At 44.4% G+C, this 17,284-nt stretch overlaps 1 protein-coding gene across 1 annotated transcript in view; it reads right to left on the bottom strand.

Annotated features, from left to right (window-relative positions):
• ATM (ATM serine/threonine kinase) overlaps positions 1–17,284 on the bottom strand; it is a 194,638-nt gene that overhangs the window by 7,116 nt on the left and 170,238 nt on the right. The window contains exons 56-60 of the mRNA XM_089691116.1: positions 8,983–9,132; positions 7,598–7,763; positions 4,846–4,932; positions 3,337–3,451; positions 1,417–1,480 (exon numbers count right to left, since the gene is read on the bottom strand). Of these exons, the coding sequence (XP_089547242.1) occupies positions 1,417–1,480; positions 3,337–3,451; positions 4,846–4,932; positions 7,598–7,763; positions 8,983–9,132 (582 nt within the window). The remainder of the gene's footprint in view (positions 1–1,416; positions 1,481–3,336; positions 3,452–4,845; positions 4,933–7,597; positions 7,764–8,982; positions 9,133–17,284) is intronic.

Here is a 17,284-nt window from a genome sequence, read left to right as displayed (position 1 = left end):
AAGTCTATTTCTATACTTTACAACTACATTTATCTCTGGATTATATGAATAGTAACCCAAAAAACAACACACAATAAAATGACAGACTGTAAAGGAATTTGTGATGACAATAAACAAAACCACAGATTAACATTCATTTGTAACATGTAGCAATAGAATAAAGGAAGCAGTCCTCAAACATAGCAACCACTGAGAAATCAGCTGTCTTTCTTCCATCACAGGTTAGATAACATAACCAGATATTTTAATAGCAGATAAGGGCAATGCTTTTCTCTTCAGCCATTGTTTGACACACAGGCTGCACTGGATGGGAAAGGGGTACTCCTAACTTAGGTTAACTTCAGACAAAACTGCATATGGTGCAAACTACTAAGTCAGGTCGTTGGTTTTTCAGAAAGGCATTGCATTACTGCACCATTCTATCCCACTGCCTTTTTGCAGTGCACCAGTTTATCCTACTCCCTTTTTCTAGTGCACCAGTTAATCCCACTACCTTTTTGTAGTGCACTAATCCATCCCAAACTAGATTCTATAGTGTACAGTCCATCCCAGTTCCTTTTTTTTGTAGTGTACCAGTCCATCCCAGTCCCTTTCCTATACTGCACTAGTCCATCCCACTCCCTTTTTTTGTAGTACACCAGTCCATCCCACTCTCTTTTCTGTAGTGCACTAGTCCATCCAACTGCCCTTTCTGTAGTGCACCAGTCAAACCCACTCCCTTTCCTATAGTGCAAAAGTCCATCATACTCCCTTTTTTCTTTTGGTCACCAGTCTATCCTACTGCCTCTTTTGTAGAACACCAGTCCATCCCACTCCCTTTTCAGTAATGCACCAGTCAACATGCTGCCTTGTGTTAGTAATATTGTGATTTGAGGTCCCCTTTTACTATAGTGCACCAATCCTTCAAACTCCCTTTTTTCTTTTGGTCACCAATCTATTCCACTGCCTCTTTTGTAGAACACCAGTCCATCCCCCTCCCTTTTCAGTAGTGCACCAGTCAACATGCTGCCATGTGTTAGTAATATTGTGATTTGAGATCCCCTTTTACTTAACTGTGTGTGATAAATAGAAGGCTTTCCAACACACACCCTGCATGATCCTTGTTGTTTCTTAGATGTATAAAGCCTGATTTTTAATACTGTCTGAACTAAGATGTTCCCCCAAGCCACACATATGGAAGTCAGCTGCAATGGACTGCAGAGAACTCGGGTTAAGGCAAAGTGAGTGGACTTTCCAACCTTTTGCACAGCAGCAATACCTCCTGGACGGCATTAACAGTTCACAGATTAATTTTCCTGGTTACCAGAAATTGCTTTTTAACTAAGGTAGCTATTATTCACCAGCAGCTCGGCAGGCAATGACTTGCAGTTTCTAAATAACAGAAGAGCCTAGGAAAGCATCAAAATTCAGGTTCACCTCAACAATGGTCAGCAAAGCATCTTGAGAGCTTCTCATCACTTCCATTGTCTTCTCACAGCATCTACCAACACATAAAAAAACATTCAACACTCCCATAATTCAGGTAAAAAGCGTAAAGACCTTTTTTTTTGGAGTTGGACTTCAAAGTGCACCGAAAGCCAAACTGTTTTCACTTTTTAATGAAGCGGTGAGGGCTTCAAACTCCTGTTAGAGTTTTATTACTGTGTCTCTACTAGGGAGAATGACTATGTATCCTAGTGACCGTTGTCACTGGGGCTAAAAGTCAAGGAAAATTCATAATTGTCAGTTGTCACCAGAGAAGTTAGGTAGGAAATCTTTCAATGTGGGCACTTCTTCCGGTGACCACTGTCTCAGAAGACTTTTACCTCACTTTCAAGAGATTTCCTTTCAAGTCCTGTTGTGTCTACAGGATGGAAAGTGAAGTGAATTCTTCCAGGGGGTACACAAAGAGCATTAGAAACTGACAGGGACTTTGCTTATCTCGAATATCCAAAATAAAATTTTTATTTAGTTAGTTTTTTTTTTTTACAAATAAACCTTTAATAAAGGGTGCGCCCATTACTCAAAGCATTATAGGTTTTCTAACCAAAAACAGAAGATATTTGCCTTTAGATTATCACTCTCTGACATGCTATAGGGCCTGGTCTGATCAGAGCAGAGGAAAAAGGTTGGGGATGAGTTACTTCTGTTGTAGACACTCTTTAGAATTCAGTGAAGCCTACACACCTCTGTTGTCAGTGTCTGTGACAGATTCATATATCTGTCAGGAGAATTCCCCCCTTTCAGTTCTGTGTTTAAGTTTGAGACAACTGTTTATACAACTGGAGTATACAACCTCTTAAAATTACCAACACGTAGGTAGTACAGAGGATTGACTGAGAACAAACTGATGGATAGTTTAGGTACATCCATAGAGTTTTATAAATTTAAAGGATATTGCACAGATTGTATAGCTTGACTGCAACATGTAGGGTGAGTTTATTATATTATAAAATGTTTAAAAATGTATTTTTTACTCCTGACCAAAAGGAAAACAAACAAATCCCTACAATTATCCTTAGAGCCCAATTGCACCTTCTATTTCAATCAGCTAAATATATTCCAGGTGCATTTTCTTTCTAAAGCAGCCACAGCCTGAGTAGAAGAGTCTGTCCTTGTCCAGCATGCAATGGATTGGGACTCTTGCTCTCTGTGTGGAAGCAGCGGTCTGACATGTCCCCTGCTGAGTCAGGACCAGAGAGTATCTGCACGTTATGACAGACTTCAGTTGCAATGTGCTGTTCTCTAGGGATGTATTGGCTGAAATCTTCTATGCTACTCTGTTGTCACTACTTCTATCTTTGCCTAGACTTCTTCCAGATGTGTAGTCTTTTGACATCTAGACTGGCTCAGCCGGGATGACGTAACTCCTGTGTATACGCAGGGGAGTTGCCTCATCCAGGCATAGAGTCATGCCTAAACTGTACAATGAACAGCATGTGCACATAAAGAGTCTCTTCTCTCACAAAAAGGCTACTTATCTCAATTTATTAAAAAGTCCACTTAAGTTCTGCTTTAAATCTGTGGCTAAAATCAAACAAAATAGTGGTTGCTTACATCAAGTGACTATCTAGGCTCCTAGGGAAATAGTGATAAAGTCACTTTAATGGTCTGATTAAACATGTAACAAATATAGAAGTTTTATTTTTTATACTATTTACTAAATACTAGTATAAAACTTTTTTTTCCCAATTCTGAGGTTCTGTTTAGAAGTTTGTAATGGTGTTCTTGTATGAAAAAACAGCAGTCCAAACCACTTCCCTTGTGCCTGTTTTTAACCAAATCAATGTGTTTTCACACTTTGCCTGTCATAGGTTTGCAACAGACAGGTAATTAGAAAAATGGAGACAAGCCTACCTTCTGAAAACGCCCTCCACTCCAGTAATACCCATCCCATCCACAATATCTCGCGTGAGGCGAAAAGGTACAGTCTCCGGGGTGGGGAGGATTTTGCCTTGTTCAAAAGCAACACCTACAAAACAGAAAACACACAATACAAAACTAAGGCAGGTTATAGATTATGCATCCACGGGTCTTTGGGGGATCCCTCCCATGGAGCGATTGTGTTTTCCTGGCAGGGGAGGGGGCTCAGGGAGCTTTCCCTGCCAGGAGAACACGATTACTGCTAGTGGCTATAGCCGCTAGCAATAGTTGCATGCTAAAAATCTGACATGCTGGCTCTACACATGTCGATGGACTTGGGTACAATCAGCATGCCCATGGATGCATCTTGGCTGGTCCCTGATGAATAGGCAGAAATTCAACTTGAACTGGAAGAGGAACAGCATGGCTTTGTGCTATGAGGGGGAATTTGGGGGATGTTGTTGTGCTGGGGGGGGGCGGGGATGGGGGATGATGATATGGGAGTGATGGGTAAGATTTGGCTTAGGAGGGGAAATCTGGGGGGATTTGTGCTGAGAGGGGGGAATTTGGGGGGTGACAGGAGTAAGATTTGTCCTAAAAAAGGAAATTTGGGAGGGGGGGGGGGGATTTGTGGTGGGAGGGCAGTAGGGGAAATTGAAATTTGGGGGGTGACGACAGTAACATTTGTTCTAGCAGGGAAATTTGGTGTTGGGGGGTATTTGTGCTGGAGAGGGAATTTGGTGGGTGATGGGGTAAGATTTGTTCTAGGAGGGGAAATCTGGGGGTATTTTTACTGGGAGGCCGAATTTGGGGGATAATGGGTAAAATTTGTTCCAGCAGGGGAAATTTAGGGGGGATTTGGTCTAGGAGGGGGGATTTGCGCTAAGAGAGGGAAAAAGGATTTGCGCTAGGAGGGGTGATTTATACTGGGAGCAGGGAGAATTTTAAGTGTGCAGATTAACGCTCAATTTTTTTTTCTTATGAGGGGGGTTGATTTTACACAATGTTCATACATCTGGTGGGGGGGGGGGCGCTAGACGACCTTGTTCTGGCACTGAATATGCCTTTTCCTCTTTAATGCAGCTGCTGCAGAATCGACGAGGTATGCAATGAAGAGTCTGGTCTCTCCTACAGCGGGGACGTTGTAGCCAGCCCCACCCCTCCACCCCTAAGTGACAACATCAGCAGTACCATTTCTCCAACAAAGGTCGGCCTACAGAGCATTAAATATACTCTTAGTTTGCTATACCAAGTCACACCTTTGCAGAGTACCAGCGAGAATCGTTACTGAGGTTAATGGAGTACCTCCAACCTAATCATTAGCAGAGCTCAGACTGGACAATGTCTGTACCACACACATTCACATTTTACCATCTACAGGAGATGGAAGGATTGGGCTCCTGAGATTTTTCATCAGGTTTGTAATTTATTCTAATAAACAGCTTCAACACCCAGAAGTGCTCCCCTGACTAACTAGACTCTTCATACTAGTTGAACACTTACCCAAGTCAATGTGCACGAGTTCTGCTGTCTCTTCATCCATCAGGATGTTCTGGACGTGTCTGTCTCCAAGTCCTACAATGTAACCAACTGACAACAAAAGAAGAAATAAAACTGGATTATTTTAAAAGGGTATCTCCAGTCTTTTTAGGGAATTACATTTATGTGCATGAATTTGGAAACAATAAATGTAATCAATCTTTTCCAATGTGAATGGATCTTTAAAGGGTACCTGTATGAAAACCTAAAATTGAATAACTTGTAACAGCTTTAGCAGAGAGCAGGCAGGATAAGCTGTAGGAACATTTTCATTTTATTAACTGCTCCTCCAGCACAGGCAAAGCTCTCCCCAAACACTTGTACAGAGCGTACATACATTAGGCAGCCATACTTGCAGGCTTCTCTGTACTCAAAAGCAGCAGCAGAGCTGCAGGTGCCAATCCCTACAAACTGGCCCAATATGGATGCAGGATGACGTTGGTTTCACACGTCTTCCTACTTGCATAGCAGGGATGACCAGGAGCAAATCTGAGGCACAGTTCTTGCCCTCTTCCTTTCCCACTTTATACTTTCATATCTCCCTGATATCAGTCATGGAATATCGCAGCTAATTGTTTCCTCCAGTATAGCTGTAGTACAATATCGGTACGAACCAAACGTGCCAGTGCAATTTTCATAAGAATCAGGGAAGGCAACGATGAGGAGTTTGTGATTTTCTACTGATAAACCCTGGGAAAACTATAAACCATTATACAGCTCCACAGTGTAAAACACAACTGTCACATACAGTCTTGTGCATTACATGATCAATCCCTCTGTGCAGTATATTTTAATTTACTGTACAACCAGGGTAATTGTTCCTATTATATCTCTGTAAATTTTCACAATGCAATTTATGTATAAAAATATCCAAAAGAGAAAGCCTTTGTGTTATCCTTGGTAGCCAGTTACCTTCATTTATTTAATGTGCATGAGGAACATATCTTTGAATTTGGACTAGTTTCTCTGGACATACACATTTTCCTTTCTAGAAACTTTTGATACATGCAAGTTCTTGCTCACCTGTGTCCTTATGTATTGAAGTGTCAGTACTAATAATTGTCTGTATTTCCACATAGCTGGCAAACACATTTAGCCCTCGAAAATGACAACTTGAATATAAACATTTGAATCTTATTAGTAGCTACAAGAAAAAAAATGTTTCTATTACTGAAATACTAATGCGTGAAGCATCTAGTGGGGAGTATTTAACATACACCACAGACAAACAGCACATGTAGGCCCAGTATTCTGATTGGGCCTCATCCAGCTCGAGAGGCCTTGGACTGGATGCCCCTAGTGCTAGTTATACCAGTGAAAGAGACCTATTACTGTAATTGTACAATTCTTAAAAATGCAATTCCATGCTTTAGCCTAACTACACTTAAACCTGCTCCCAGCTCCTTATAAATCCTATTCAGACTACCCTGTTAAAGGAAGATGCTTATAATTACCTTTTCTGAGGGTGCTCCAGTCCAGTCACGTGATCTCCCCAGCAGGCCAGCTTCAGGGGAGAGCAGGGACATGCTGGCAACAGCTAAAATGCCTGGGCAGTGATGTCAACCATAGGCTGGCTATGGGGCATCCGTTGTCCGCTGTCCCAGTATACCATTAATCCCACTCTTACACGCAGGTGTGTCCAGCCAAAGAGCTCCTAACCAAGATTGCAGCCTTCACTATGTCAGGGTCTTTGCAGCCATCCCTTAATTGTCAGAACAAGGACTGTGGACAATCTAAACAAGCAAGGGAAGCACATGCCCTAGTGTGATAAACTTCTTTATTAATCCATTATAAAATAAAGTGATGCACTCACATGCTCCTGAAAGGACATCAAGCTCATTAAACAATTATTGTGTGATAAGATGCGGAGTCAACCTCCAGAACCCATTGTATGGACACCACTAGCTTTTGTTCACTTGGCTTTAAACTCTTCACTTTGTTCCAGCATATAGTGAGGCAGAGAGAAGAGAGAGGAGCTGGCCGCTATAGCGGCATTTACTGAACAGCTGCTGGAGAAATGGAGGACCAGCAAGCAATTGGTAGTAGCAGCGTGCATGTGAAGGCTGTGTAGCTTGCCATCGATACAACGCATTTCAGGGGCGTGGCCTCCCTTTTCACCCGAAACACATTGTATCTATAGCAAAGCGCACAGCCTCCTTCGGATGCACATGGAGTGACTGCCAGTCCTCTATATCTCTGGCAGCTGTCAAATATATGACACTATTGCGACCGTCTCCTCGCTCTTCCCTTTGCCTTACTATATACCGGCACAGGGTGAAAAATTTATAGCTGAGTGAACAACAACTAGTGGTGTCCATACAGGGGTTCTGAAGGTGGACTCCCAGCATCTTACCACTCAATCATTGTTTGATTAGCTTGATATCATATCGGGAGCATGTGACAGCATTTATTTTATCTTGGTTTAATAAGGAAGTTTGTCGCTCTAGGGCATGTGCTTCCCATGCTTGTTTCATTGTCTGCTGTCCCACCTCTCTCCTGAAGCTGCCGTTGGGGGCTGATCACATGACCAGACAGGAGCACCCTGAGAATAAGTATAAGCATCTTCCTTTCACAGGGTAGTCAGAAGAGGGTTTTTTTTTTAAAAGGGAGTAGGTGTAATCATAGTCAAGCAATAGCCTGGCATTCCATTCTAAATATTTGAATTCCTACCTACTAGGAAAAAACTAAAATATTAGAACTAGCATGTAACACACACCAATGGATGATGTAGCAACACTACGTGTATAAGCCAAACGCTTCTCAAACCAAACTGCTGGATCCAAGAACTTCTCCATGCAGAAGTAGCGGAACACTGGATGGAAATGATCACAGATGTCCAGGAAAACTTGGTACTTATCTTCAAACCGTCCTCTTTGAACCTCCTAGAAATAAAAAAAAATGTTTACTGCTTTGATGGAAACTACGGTCAAGATATTCTGAGCAGTAGCAGTATCTTGATGAGTCTTTTGCTGTTCAAATGCTAATTAAAGAAATTAGTCCTTGTGGATTTGGGTGCAATGATGATCATGTATTTTTCTAAATGCTTCATCCACAGCATAAAACACATACAAATACATTGTGTTTCAAATTGCAAACCCATTACAGAATTGAATGTTTGTCTTTTTCCTTTAAACCCAATCTATTACTAAAATGTACTAAATAATAAACATAATATAAACAAAACTATATATCAAAAATCACTGAGGTGTAGAATTCCTGGTTTGCACAGCTTACATCCATATCTTTTACAACCTGCTTTATATCACACCATAGCATTTCAATGGGACTAAGGTCATAAGCCTTACTTGGCTCTTTTAAAATACAGAGATTCTTATCATTAAGACACTCCATTGTTTGACTTTGCACCTAACTTCCATTGTTAAGCACTTTCCCCCCAACAGTTCTAATATTCAAACAGATACTTCAGTTCTTAGCCAGTTTTGGTCCAATCCCTTCCCCTCACTATTGGGTTCAACCTCATGACAGACTGCCACACTGACCAAGATTAACAGAGGATGTGACTGAAATTTCAAGAATCCCTAACAGCATTTCATAATTCTGTTTGTGCATGTATGTGCAATCTTGATAGAGATTAAAGAGTAAGGCCCCTTTCACATCTTCGGGCCATTTGCCCATTTTTCATCCATCCATTGACGGATGAAAAATGGACATCAATACATCTCGATGGGAAAAACGGATGTAAATGGATGATCATCTGTTTACATCCGCATTCTTCAACATCAGATCAAAGCTCTATTTTTGTTTTGCTAAAAAAAACGGAACAGATAAAAAACGGTTGAAAACTAACAATCTGTTTTTGAATTGGTAGTGGGTGTAAAAAAACTGATGGTAAACTGTTGAGAAACTGATGAGAAACTATGTGAAACTGATGTACACTTCATGCATTTTTGCTTTGAAAAAATGTGACTGAACTGATGAAACGAAGGGTCCGAATGTGTGAAAGGGGCCTTATTGTGAGGTGGACAGCTTAGATTGTTGGGTTCATCTAGTGGATTCATGTTCTATCATATTCACCAGAAAAATCTGATAAATAAAAAAGAAAAAAAAAAAAGAAAAAGGAAATGAATATTAAGAACAAACCATCATTTTCTTCTGGCACTGTAAACTGCTATAATCTCTTGGCCGGTAACGTGTGTGAGCACCATCATCAGAATTCACTAGGTATTCACCAATAGGAACTGTGCCAGAGCACCACTCCAGAACACCACTTCTCTGAGACAGAGGCACCACCTACCAACAACATAAGTTCTTCATTTACTCAAGAATAGATGTGATACATAATACGTGAAATCAAAGCATTATTCTGACATTCTACAATAAAAAAATTTAATAGGGTCTTCATCTAATCCATAATAATAAAGACAGTCTTCAATGAACAACTAGTTATAAAGATCGAGGTGATTATGGAAATTAAAGTATAACTAAAGGTAAAAGTTTTTTGTAGTTTTGGACAGAGTGGAGAAGGATTAGAACCCCTGTCAGTTTTTATTTCTGTCTGTGCCCCCATTAAGGAGATTCACCCTCTCTATTTGTGCTGTTTACTATTATCATTGAAAGTGTATGTAAAGAAAATCCCAAATTTTGGGTTGTCCCCAGAAGAGTAACAGAGGGGAAATCTTCCAGTGGGGACACTAATTCTGGTGACCTGAGGGTCCCCAAGGAATTCTTTCAATTTGCAGGGATTGCTTCTCACTTCCTGTTTGGCTATGGAACAGGAAGTTAAGAGAAATCTCCGAAATGAGACAAAGATGGTGAAAAAAAATTCTAACAGGGATTATAACCCTCCCTTACTCTTTCCAAAGTGAAAAAAAAAAAGTTTTGCCTAAAGTACTTTAAGAAACATATTTTAATGATGTAAGGCTCAAACCTTCTGCAGCCCCTAAACGAGCCTGCACATTAGTTGTTGGGTATGTTGGCCCATTCCTATATACTGTGTCTCAATTGAAGTATGTTTATACAGTAGATGTGCTGCTGTAATAGAGCTCTTTAGATCACGATACAACATTCAGATGAAAATTAGTTCAGAACTAAAATTTTGTTGTTTCAAACAGTTTGATATGATTTTTGTATTTCAATGGTTTTTATTAATTTTAAACAGTATAAAACAGAGGCAACAAAACACACCCACGCAGGGGCTATCAATTGCACCAATAAAAAAGGCATAATAGAGCAGACAACGCTCTAATTCCAATAAGGCAAAACGTATGCCCACGCAGGGGCTATCAATGGCACATAGGTTACAATAACATCAGTAAGACTCTGACTATCGCAACTAAAGACAGTTGTCCACTGTCACATCAAAACAAACAGAAAAGGAGAGAAGAAGAGCAGAGAAGAAAGGGGAAAAAAGAAAAAAAAAAACCAAAGAGCAGGGGTCCACGAGCGCCAATACCAAACTCCATTACCTCCCCACACTGGCCGGGGGGAGCGTGGGAAAGGCGTATTGCAACCACGGCTCCCATACTTTCAAAAATTTATGTTGAGAGTCGTTGCATATACTCGACATCTGTTCGTTGAGCATCATAGTAGTCATACGATCCCGCACCCCCTGGAAAAGTACAAACGGACTCTTCCAGGCCTGAGCAATTGTCCTAGTAGCCGATAAAAACAAATAGGAAGCCAACCGCTGCCGACGAGCCAAGAGGCCCGGTATGGGGCAATGAAGCAAAGCATACCGAGCATCCCGGCGTATGGAGAGATGGAACAAAGTGAAAAGGAGGCCAAACACACGAGACCAAAAACGAACCAACCTCGGGCATGACCACCAGATATGCAGTACAACGCCACGATGGCCACAACCCCGAAAACATCGATCACTACAGGCAGGGTTAGCCTGGGCCAGACGAGCCGGAACCCAGTACCAACGGAACAATACCTTGTAGGCTGCTTCCAGCGTGGTCGTATTAAATGAACATTTAGCTAGGAGTGACCAGGCCCTACTCCAGTCCTCCGGATCCACAGCCACTTCCAGGTCGCATTCCCACTGAACAACATATGAAAGAGAAGTGTGAGACAAGCGTCTGTTCAAAGCTGCGTAAAGAAGGGAGATAAGGCCCGGGGCGCCCGGGTGCTGCTGGCAAAGCCGTTCAAAGGCAGATTTCTGATATGGGAAAGCAGAAGTGGCCCTCAGCGAAAGTAGCCAGTGCTGCAATTGAAGGTACCGAAAAAATTCCGCTGGGGGAACATCCCGAGACTCCCGAAGGACATTCCAGGCGGGAAAGGACCGAAAAGTCAAAAAGTGTTGCACCTGTGAGAAACCATGAGCCACCCACCAAGAAAATGCCCTCGGGCAATCTAGACCCGGTGGGAAAAGAGGGTTGTTAACGATTGGAAGCAAGGGCAAAAAGGCTGACATCAGGCCACTGGAGTAACGTACCGAGTCCCAGACTTGTAGGCCATGGAGCAACATCGGACTCAGCACCATAGGGCGCAGGGCAGGGGGAAGCCATAGGAGTGTCGACAGTGCGATAGGGGCACAATTAGGTAGTTCCAGCAGGACCCAGAGAGGAAAATCGGAGGAAGCGTGCAACATAGACAGCGGGGCAATCTGGCTCGCCTGATAATACTTAGCTACATTGGGTACCCCAAGACCACCCTGGAGTCTATGAGCAAAGAGCGTATTTCTAGAGACTCGGGTGTTTATCGGCCCAGATAAAACGCATAAACTTCGCCTGAAGCAACCGAAGAAAGTGAGGGGGAACCCGCACCGGGAGGGTGTGAAAATAATATAACAATTTCGGCAAGATGGTCATTTTCACTGAATGAACCCGTCCTATCCAAGACAGGTGCGGAAATTGCCAAGAATGCATAAGAGAAGATAAAGAGATAAGCAAAGGATAATAATTTGCAGCAAAAAGGGAGTCATAGGTGGGGGTCAAGCGAATGCCCAAGTATTCCAGAAAAGAGGAAGCCCACCGGTAAGGGAAGTGGGATTGTAGGCGCGAAACCAAATCTGAAGCCAAAGTAATATTGAGAGCGACGGTTTTATCCAAGTTGATACGTAGACCCGAAATCAAGGAGAAGCGCTCAAGAACTCGTTGCAAGTTAGGAAGCGTCGTCAGAGGATTAGTAAGGGTCAAGAGGGCATCGTCCGCAAAGAGGCTCAGCTTAAACTCCTGTCCCGCGTATGGAACCCCCGATATATTGCAATCGGTCCGGAGTGCTAAAGCCAGTGGCTCAAGCGCCAGGACAAAGAGCGCCGGGGACAGCGGGCAACCCTGCCTCGTCCCTCGCCCAACAGGAAAGGGATCCGAGAAATACCCAGCGTATTTAACGGAGGCCGAAGGAAAGGAATACAAGGCCTGAATCCAAGAGAGAATAGAATCCCCGAAACCCCAACGAGACAGCACAAACCGCAGATATTCCCAAGATAGAGAATCAAAAGCTTTATATATGTCCAAGGACAGTAGTTATCCTGGGATTTTCCGTTGTTGCAGAAAATGTATAAGATGGACCACCTTACGGACGTTATCACCCGCCTGCCTCCCGGGGATGAACCCTACTTGGTCCCGGTGGACCAGGCTACACAAATATTTATTGATGCGAAAACTAAGGATCTTGCCCAATATCTTCAGGTCTTCATTAAGAAGAGAAATGGGCCGGAAGGCTTGCGGTTTCTGGACATCGTCGGTCGTCTTAGGAATCATAGAGATATGTGCCCTAAGTGCGTCCGGAGAGGGCAAAGAGCCCTGTCGTAACTCATTGAAATAGGCCGCTAAAAAGAGCGCCAATAGGGCTGAGAATTTTTTATAATAGAGACCGGAGAAGCCGTCGGGACCTGGGGCCACTGTGGACCGTAAAGATTTGACCGCTTGGAGCACTTCCGGTACAGTGACACCAGCGTTGAAGGCCGCCGGTACGGTGACACCAGCGTTGAAGGCCGCCTGTGCTGCCTCGGTTAATCCGGGAAGATGGAGGTCTTGAAAGAATGCCTCTGCCTGGGCCACAGGGAAAGGATCTGGGGCAGCTTAGAGGCGCGAAAGGAAGTCCGAAAATCGGGAAACAATCTGCTGGGGATTAGAAGTACAGCCACCTGTGGAAAGTCGAAGTCGAATCGGTTTATGGGGTTTCCCCACAGAATTGAGTTTCCTGGCTAGCATGGGACCGGGCTTATCAGCTCAGGAGTAAAATTTATGTCTGGTCCAACGCAGGGCTCGTTCCGCCTCCGAAGGGGCGAGGAGGTCCAATTCTGTCGCCAGAGCGCCCCGAGCGCGTTTATGGGCCACGGATGGAGATGACTTCCAACACGCAGAGGCCAGGAGAGAATGAAGCTCCAAGAGTCGGCGTTCCCGCTCCCGCTTCCGGACCGCAGCCAGCTGTATAACATGACCCCACATCGTGGCCTTATGCGCTTCCCAAAGGGGCACTGCTGAAGAGACCGATCCCGAATTTTCCGCAAAGTACGTTTGTAAAAAGAATTCTATTTGTTGGCAGGTAGCCTGAGTGGTCAGCAAAGAGTCATTGATGCGCCAATGAAAAGGGCGCCGTTCTGACCCAGAAAGGGCAAGGAGGAGTACCAAGGGATCATGATCTGACCAGGGTGAGGAGGGAATACTTATCCGCCGGACCGAGGGGAGCTGCTGGACCTGCATGAATATATGATCAATTCTACAAAAACTGTCATGAGGATTGGAATAGAACGTAAAGTCGCGTTCAGTTGGATGAAGTTCCCTCCAGACGTCCACTAGCCCCGCCGTCCGCAAAAGAGACGCATACGTTCCTCTAGCACCAAGTCATGAGAGGGAGTCGCTCCCCGTGCGTAGCGCCTATCCAATGTGGAATCCAAGGTAACATTCGAATCCCCCATAACAAGAAGAAGACCCTTAGAGTGTCGAGAAACAATGGTGCAAAGATGCGAAAAGAATTTATGCTGGAAACGGTTAGGCGCGTAGTAAGAGACAAAGGTAACCTCCTGGTCCCAGAGGGTGCCTTGCAGAAGCAAATACCTGCCCGTGGGGTCCGCTATATGCCTAGAACAGACAAAGGGGAGATTGCGTTTAAAAGCTATCAGAACACCCCAGCGCTTCTCAGGAGCAGAGGCCGTGTAAAAGATGGGATAGTGAGGTGAAAGATAACGCGGAGGACTGAGAAAACCTGGTCTCCTGTAGACATACCACATCAATTTGTTGCGATTTGAGGTGATGAAAAACTTTAGCCCGTTTCTGAGGCGAATTGAAGCCTTGAACATTTTGTGAATGTATTTTCAAAAGGGGTGAGGCCATGGCGGTATCAACGCAACACGCTCAGCAGAAAAAAGCCCAAAGCAGCCAGCAATCTCCACTCTCAATGGCGATCGGACCATGGCGTCCCGGAACCCTGCAGAAAACAAAAACGAAAAAAAACAGAGAAAAAGAAAAGAACAAAGAAAGAAAAAAGGAAAAAGACACAAAAAGTATACACAACAGTGCAATTGTGTCACACCAATGGTGATGTGCATCCTACACATCAAGGATACAGTTAGGGGTAACTCTACCACCGAACACCAAGACAGAAGCCCTCAGAGGGCAAAAAGGTAATAAACATAATAAAATGTAGTAAAACTTAATAAAACTAAAAGTCCCAGGAGCAGGGACCTCCGCGATAACCTCCCCATAGAAACCTGGAGAACCATAGGGGCCAATCCCCTTCCACCCAACCAGGCCCACCGGGTCAACCTCCCACCCCGGAGCCCGAGGAGCAGTATCAACCCGGAATGCAAACAAACTGGGGGAGCCCCAAGGGCCAAACTCACGGTCCCGTCAGAGAGTTCATCGGTGAGATGATACATGGAAAATCCAGGACGCATCTTCAGCCTGGAGAAGAACAGGAAGGACTTGATCGCGAAGGGGTCTGAGAAAGGGCCCTCTTCCTATTGGACGACCGCTCCCAGATGCGGCTCGGAGGAAGCGGCCTCGCCAGGGATCCAGATGAATGAACTGGGCTCCGATCCGCAGCCTCCGGCGAAAGAAGGTGTAAGGATTCCAGGAGAGAGTGAGCCTCCTCTGGTGTAGCCACAGAGTGACTGCGGCCCTGGTAGGTGAAGGTGAGGCGGAACGGAAAGCCCCAGGTGTATTTAATACTATGTTTCACCAGGACCGAAGTGAAGGGCTTCAACTGGCAGCGCTTTTGAAGAGTGGTCTGGGAGAGGTCCGCGAAGAGCTGATAGCGATGCCCCTGGAAGTTGAGATCAGGTTTATTTCTGGCCGCCAAGAGGATGGTTTCCTTAGTGCGGTAATAAGTGAACTTGATGATAATGTCTCTCGGGGGGCCCATCCGGTCGTCTGGGGCCCAATGCACGATGTATGCGATCAAATTCAAGACGGTCAATGGGAATGGCGGACGTCAGCTCCTGGAACAGAGCAGTCGCAGTGGAGGTAAGATCCGTAACCGTTTCTGGGATACCCCTTAACCGCAAATTGCCACGGCGGGAACGATTTTCAAAATCCTCAAGCCGTAGCAGCGCGTCCGCCAATTCTTTCTTGAGGTCGCATAAATCCTGTTCGTGATTTTCAAGGACCGTAGCCGCAGCATCCATTTTATCTTCAAGGTCGTTCGTCCGACTGCCCAACTCCCGAATTTCCCGTGAGAGACGGTCGGCCAGCTTGGAGGTAGCGGAGGACAATTCTGATTGTAACATAAACTGGAAGTGGCGCAGGAGCTCAGCATCCCGCAGAGATGGCATGGGAGACTGCTGGGATGGCTCCAATGGCATGGGAGACTGCTGGGACGGGTCCTCCACACTGCCATGATCCGACCCACCTGCAGATGGTGATGGCATGGGACCCAAAATTGCGGCTGGGGCTCCATTTAAGGTCTCCGGCGGGAGCCACGAATCCGCGGCCGGGGTCCTGGAAGTGTTCGTCGGCCGGCCCAAAATCAAGGCCCCGGCTTCAGCCGTGATCTCCGGCGGGTAGGCCGCAAACTTCGGAACGGCCCGCCGGGAGCTGGAGGCACGGGCGGCCGGCGTTTTTTTGCCCATCAGGGCACCAGGGAGACATGGGGCCAGTGAGGAAACAGGGGGACCCCCCCTGGAGGGCGAAATTCGGCCGATGTGTCCGGCGGCCAAAGAACAGATTTAGAAGGCAGCCATCCTGGCTGCTGCTCACGAGCGCCCCCCTTGATATGATTTTTAAATAAAAAATGCAGTGGGCAATGTTGCAAAAAGCAAATCTGTAAATTCTGTCTGACAAACTCATCATATATATCAGTGCTTGAAAAAGCTGCTCGTCCGCTCGCCAAATGCGAGGAGAAATTCCTCTGTGGTGAGCACAGATGAAGCATGGAGCGACTGCACCTGCACTCCAAGCCTCATTGTGAAGCCAAGTTCCGGTTTACAACTTCCGGTTTCTAGCTTCTTCGGCACCACCGCTGAGGGGACAGGTGCAGGAGAGGTCCACTCTCCTCCACTGAGAAAAGACACCCTCTCGACCGCCGAAGGGGACTCGAAGGGACTAGGAGTAAGTACTGTATACAACATGTCATATCACTATAATGGAGTACACGGGAGCTGGGATATACATTACTGTGTACAGTTTTATATTTTGGACATTTTATTCTAAAGAAAAATTTTATTTCATAAGCTTTAAGGGGCCGTGGTTGGGGGTGGGCCTGGGGGTGGGGGAACTGGTGGAGAGTAAGTTTTGTGACCCGCTAGTAGGTCTGGACTCGAAATTTTAACCCCTGATATATATTAATAGTAATAACAAACACAATTGTACCAAACACAAATGGTAACAATATTGCCTCAAAATCTCTACAATGCCTGTTGTGAACAAGGGAATTTACAACTTAGTCTCAAATATTTGCATAAAAGACTTAAACAGACCACTCCTTATAAAATCAATAATATTCAAAAGAAAGTTGACACTTCAAAAACAAATACATATTTATTCCTATGCATTTACCATGCTCTTAATTTTTATCCTTAGTAATAAATACTGTTTTTAGAGGAAACAGTTCTATTTATTATATTGAATATTTTGTTGGAATGTGAAGTTTTTTGGTATATGATTAGTTTTGAGGACTGGCCTGGTGAAGTCTTTTCTGCAGGTTTTTTTAGATTAAAGTTATATACAGTATGTAATATAGCGGAGCGTCCAGACCTGGTTAGGAGGCACTGACTTTTTCTTTTGTTGAACATGGATGTCTGCTGTAAAAGTAGACATCCATAGGTCCCAAAAAGTCTAGATTTAGAAACATGTTAGCTGCAGGTAATATGAGATTGCTGCATCAAGAGTGGAAGGTGTCATCTAAAGCTGTTTCACTCTATTGTCTCCTGAAGTTATATGTTTTCGTTTATCCAAATAGAATGGACCTTATACGGCTCATACTGCTTTAATTATTTGCTTAACAAAGATATTGCAGTGTAAAACATGTGTGCTATTTGTGAAATAAGAATGACTTT

This window comes from Staurois parvus, unplaced genomic scaffold (assembly GCF_062004578.1).
Source record: "Staurois parvus isolate SC_StPar_1 unplaced genomic scaffold, SC_StPar_1.0 ptg000550l, whole genome shotgun sequence".
Classification (NCBI taxonomy): Eukaryota; Metazoa; Chordata; class Amphibia; order Anura; family Ranidae; genus Staurois; species Staurois parvus.
Note: the sequence above shows the minus strand (reverse complement) of the source record. Positions and strands in the feature narration are given on the sequence as shown.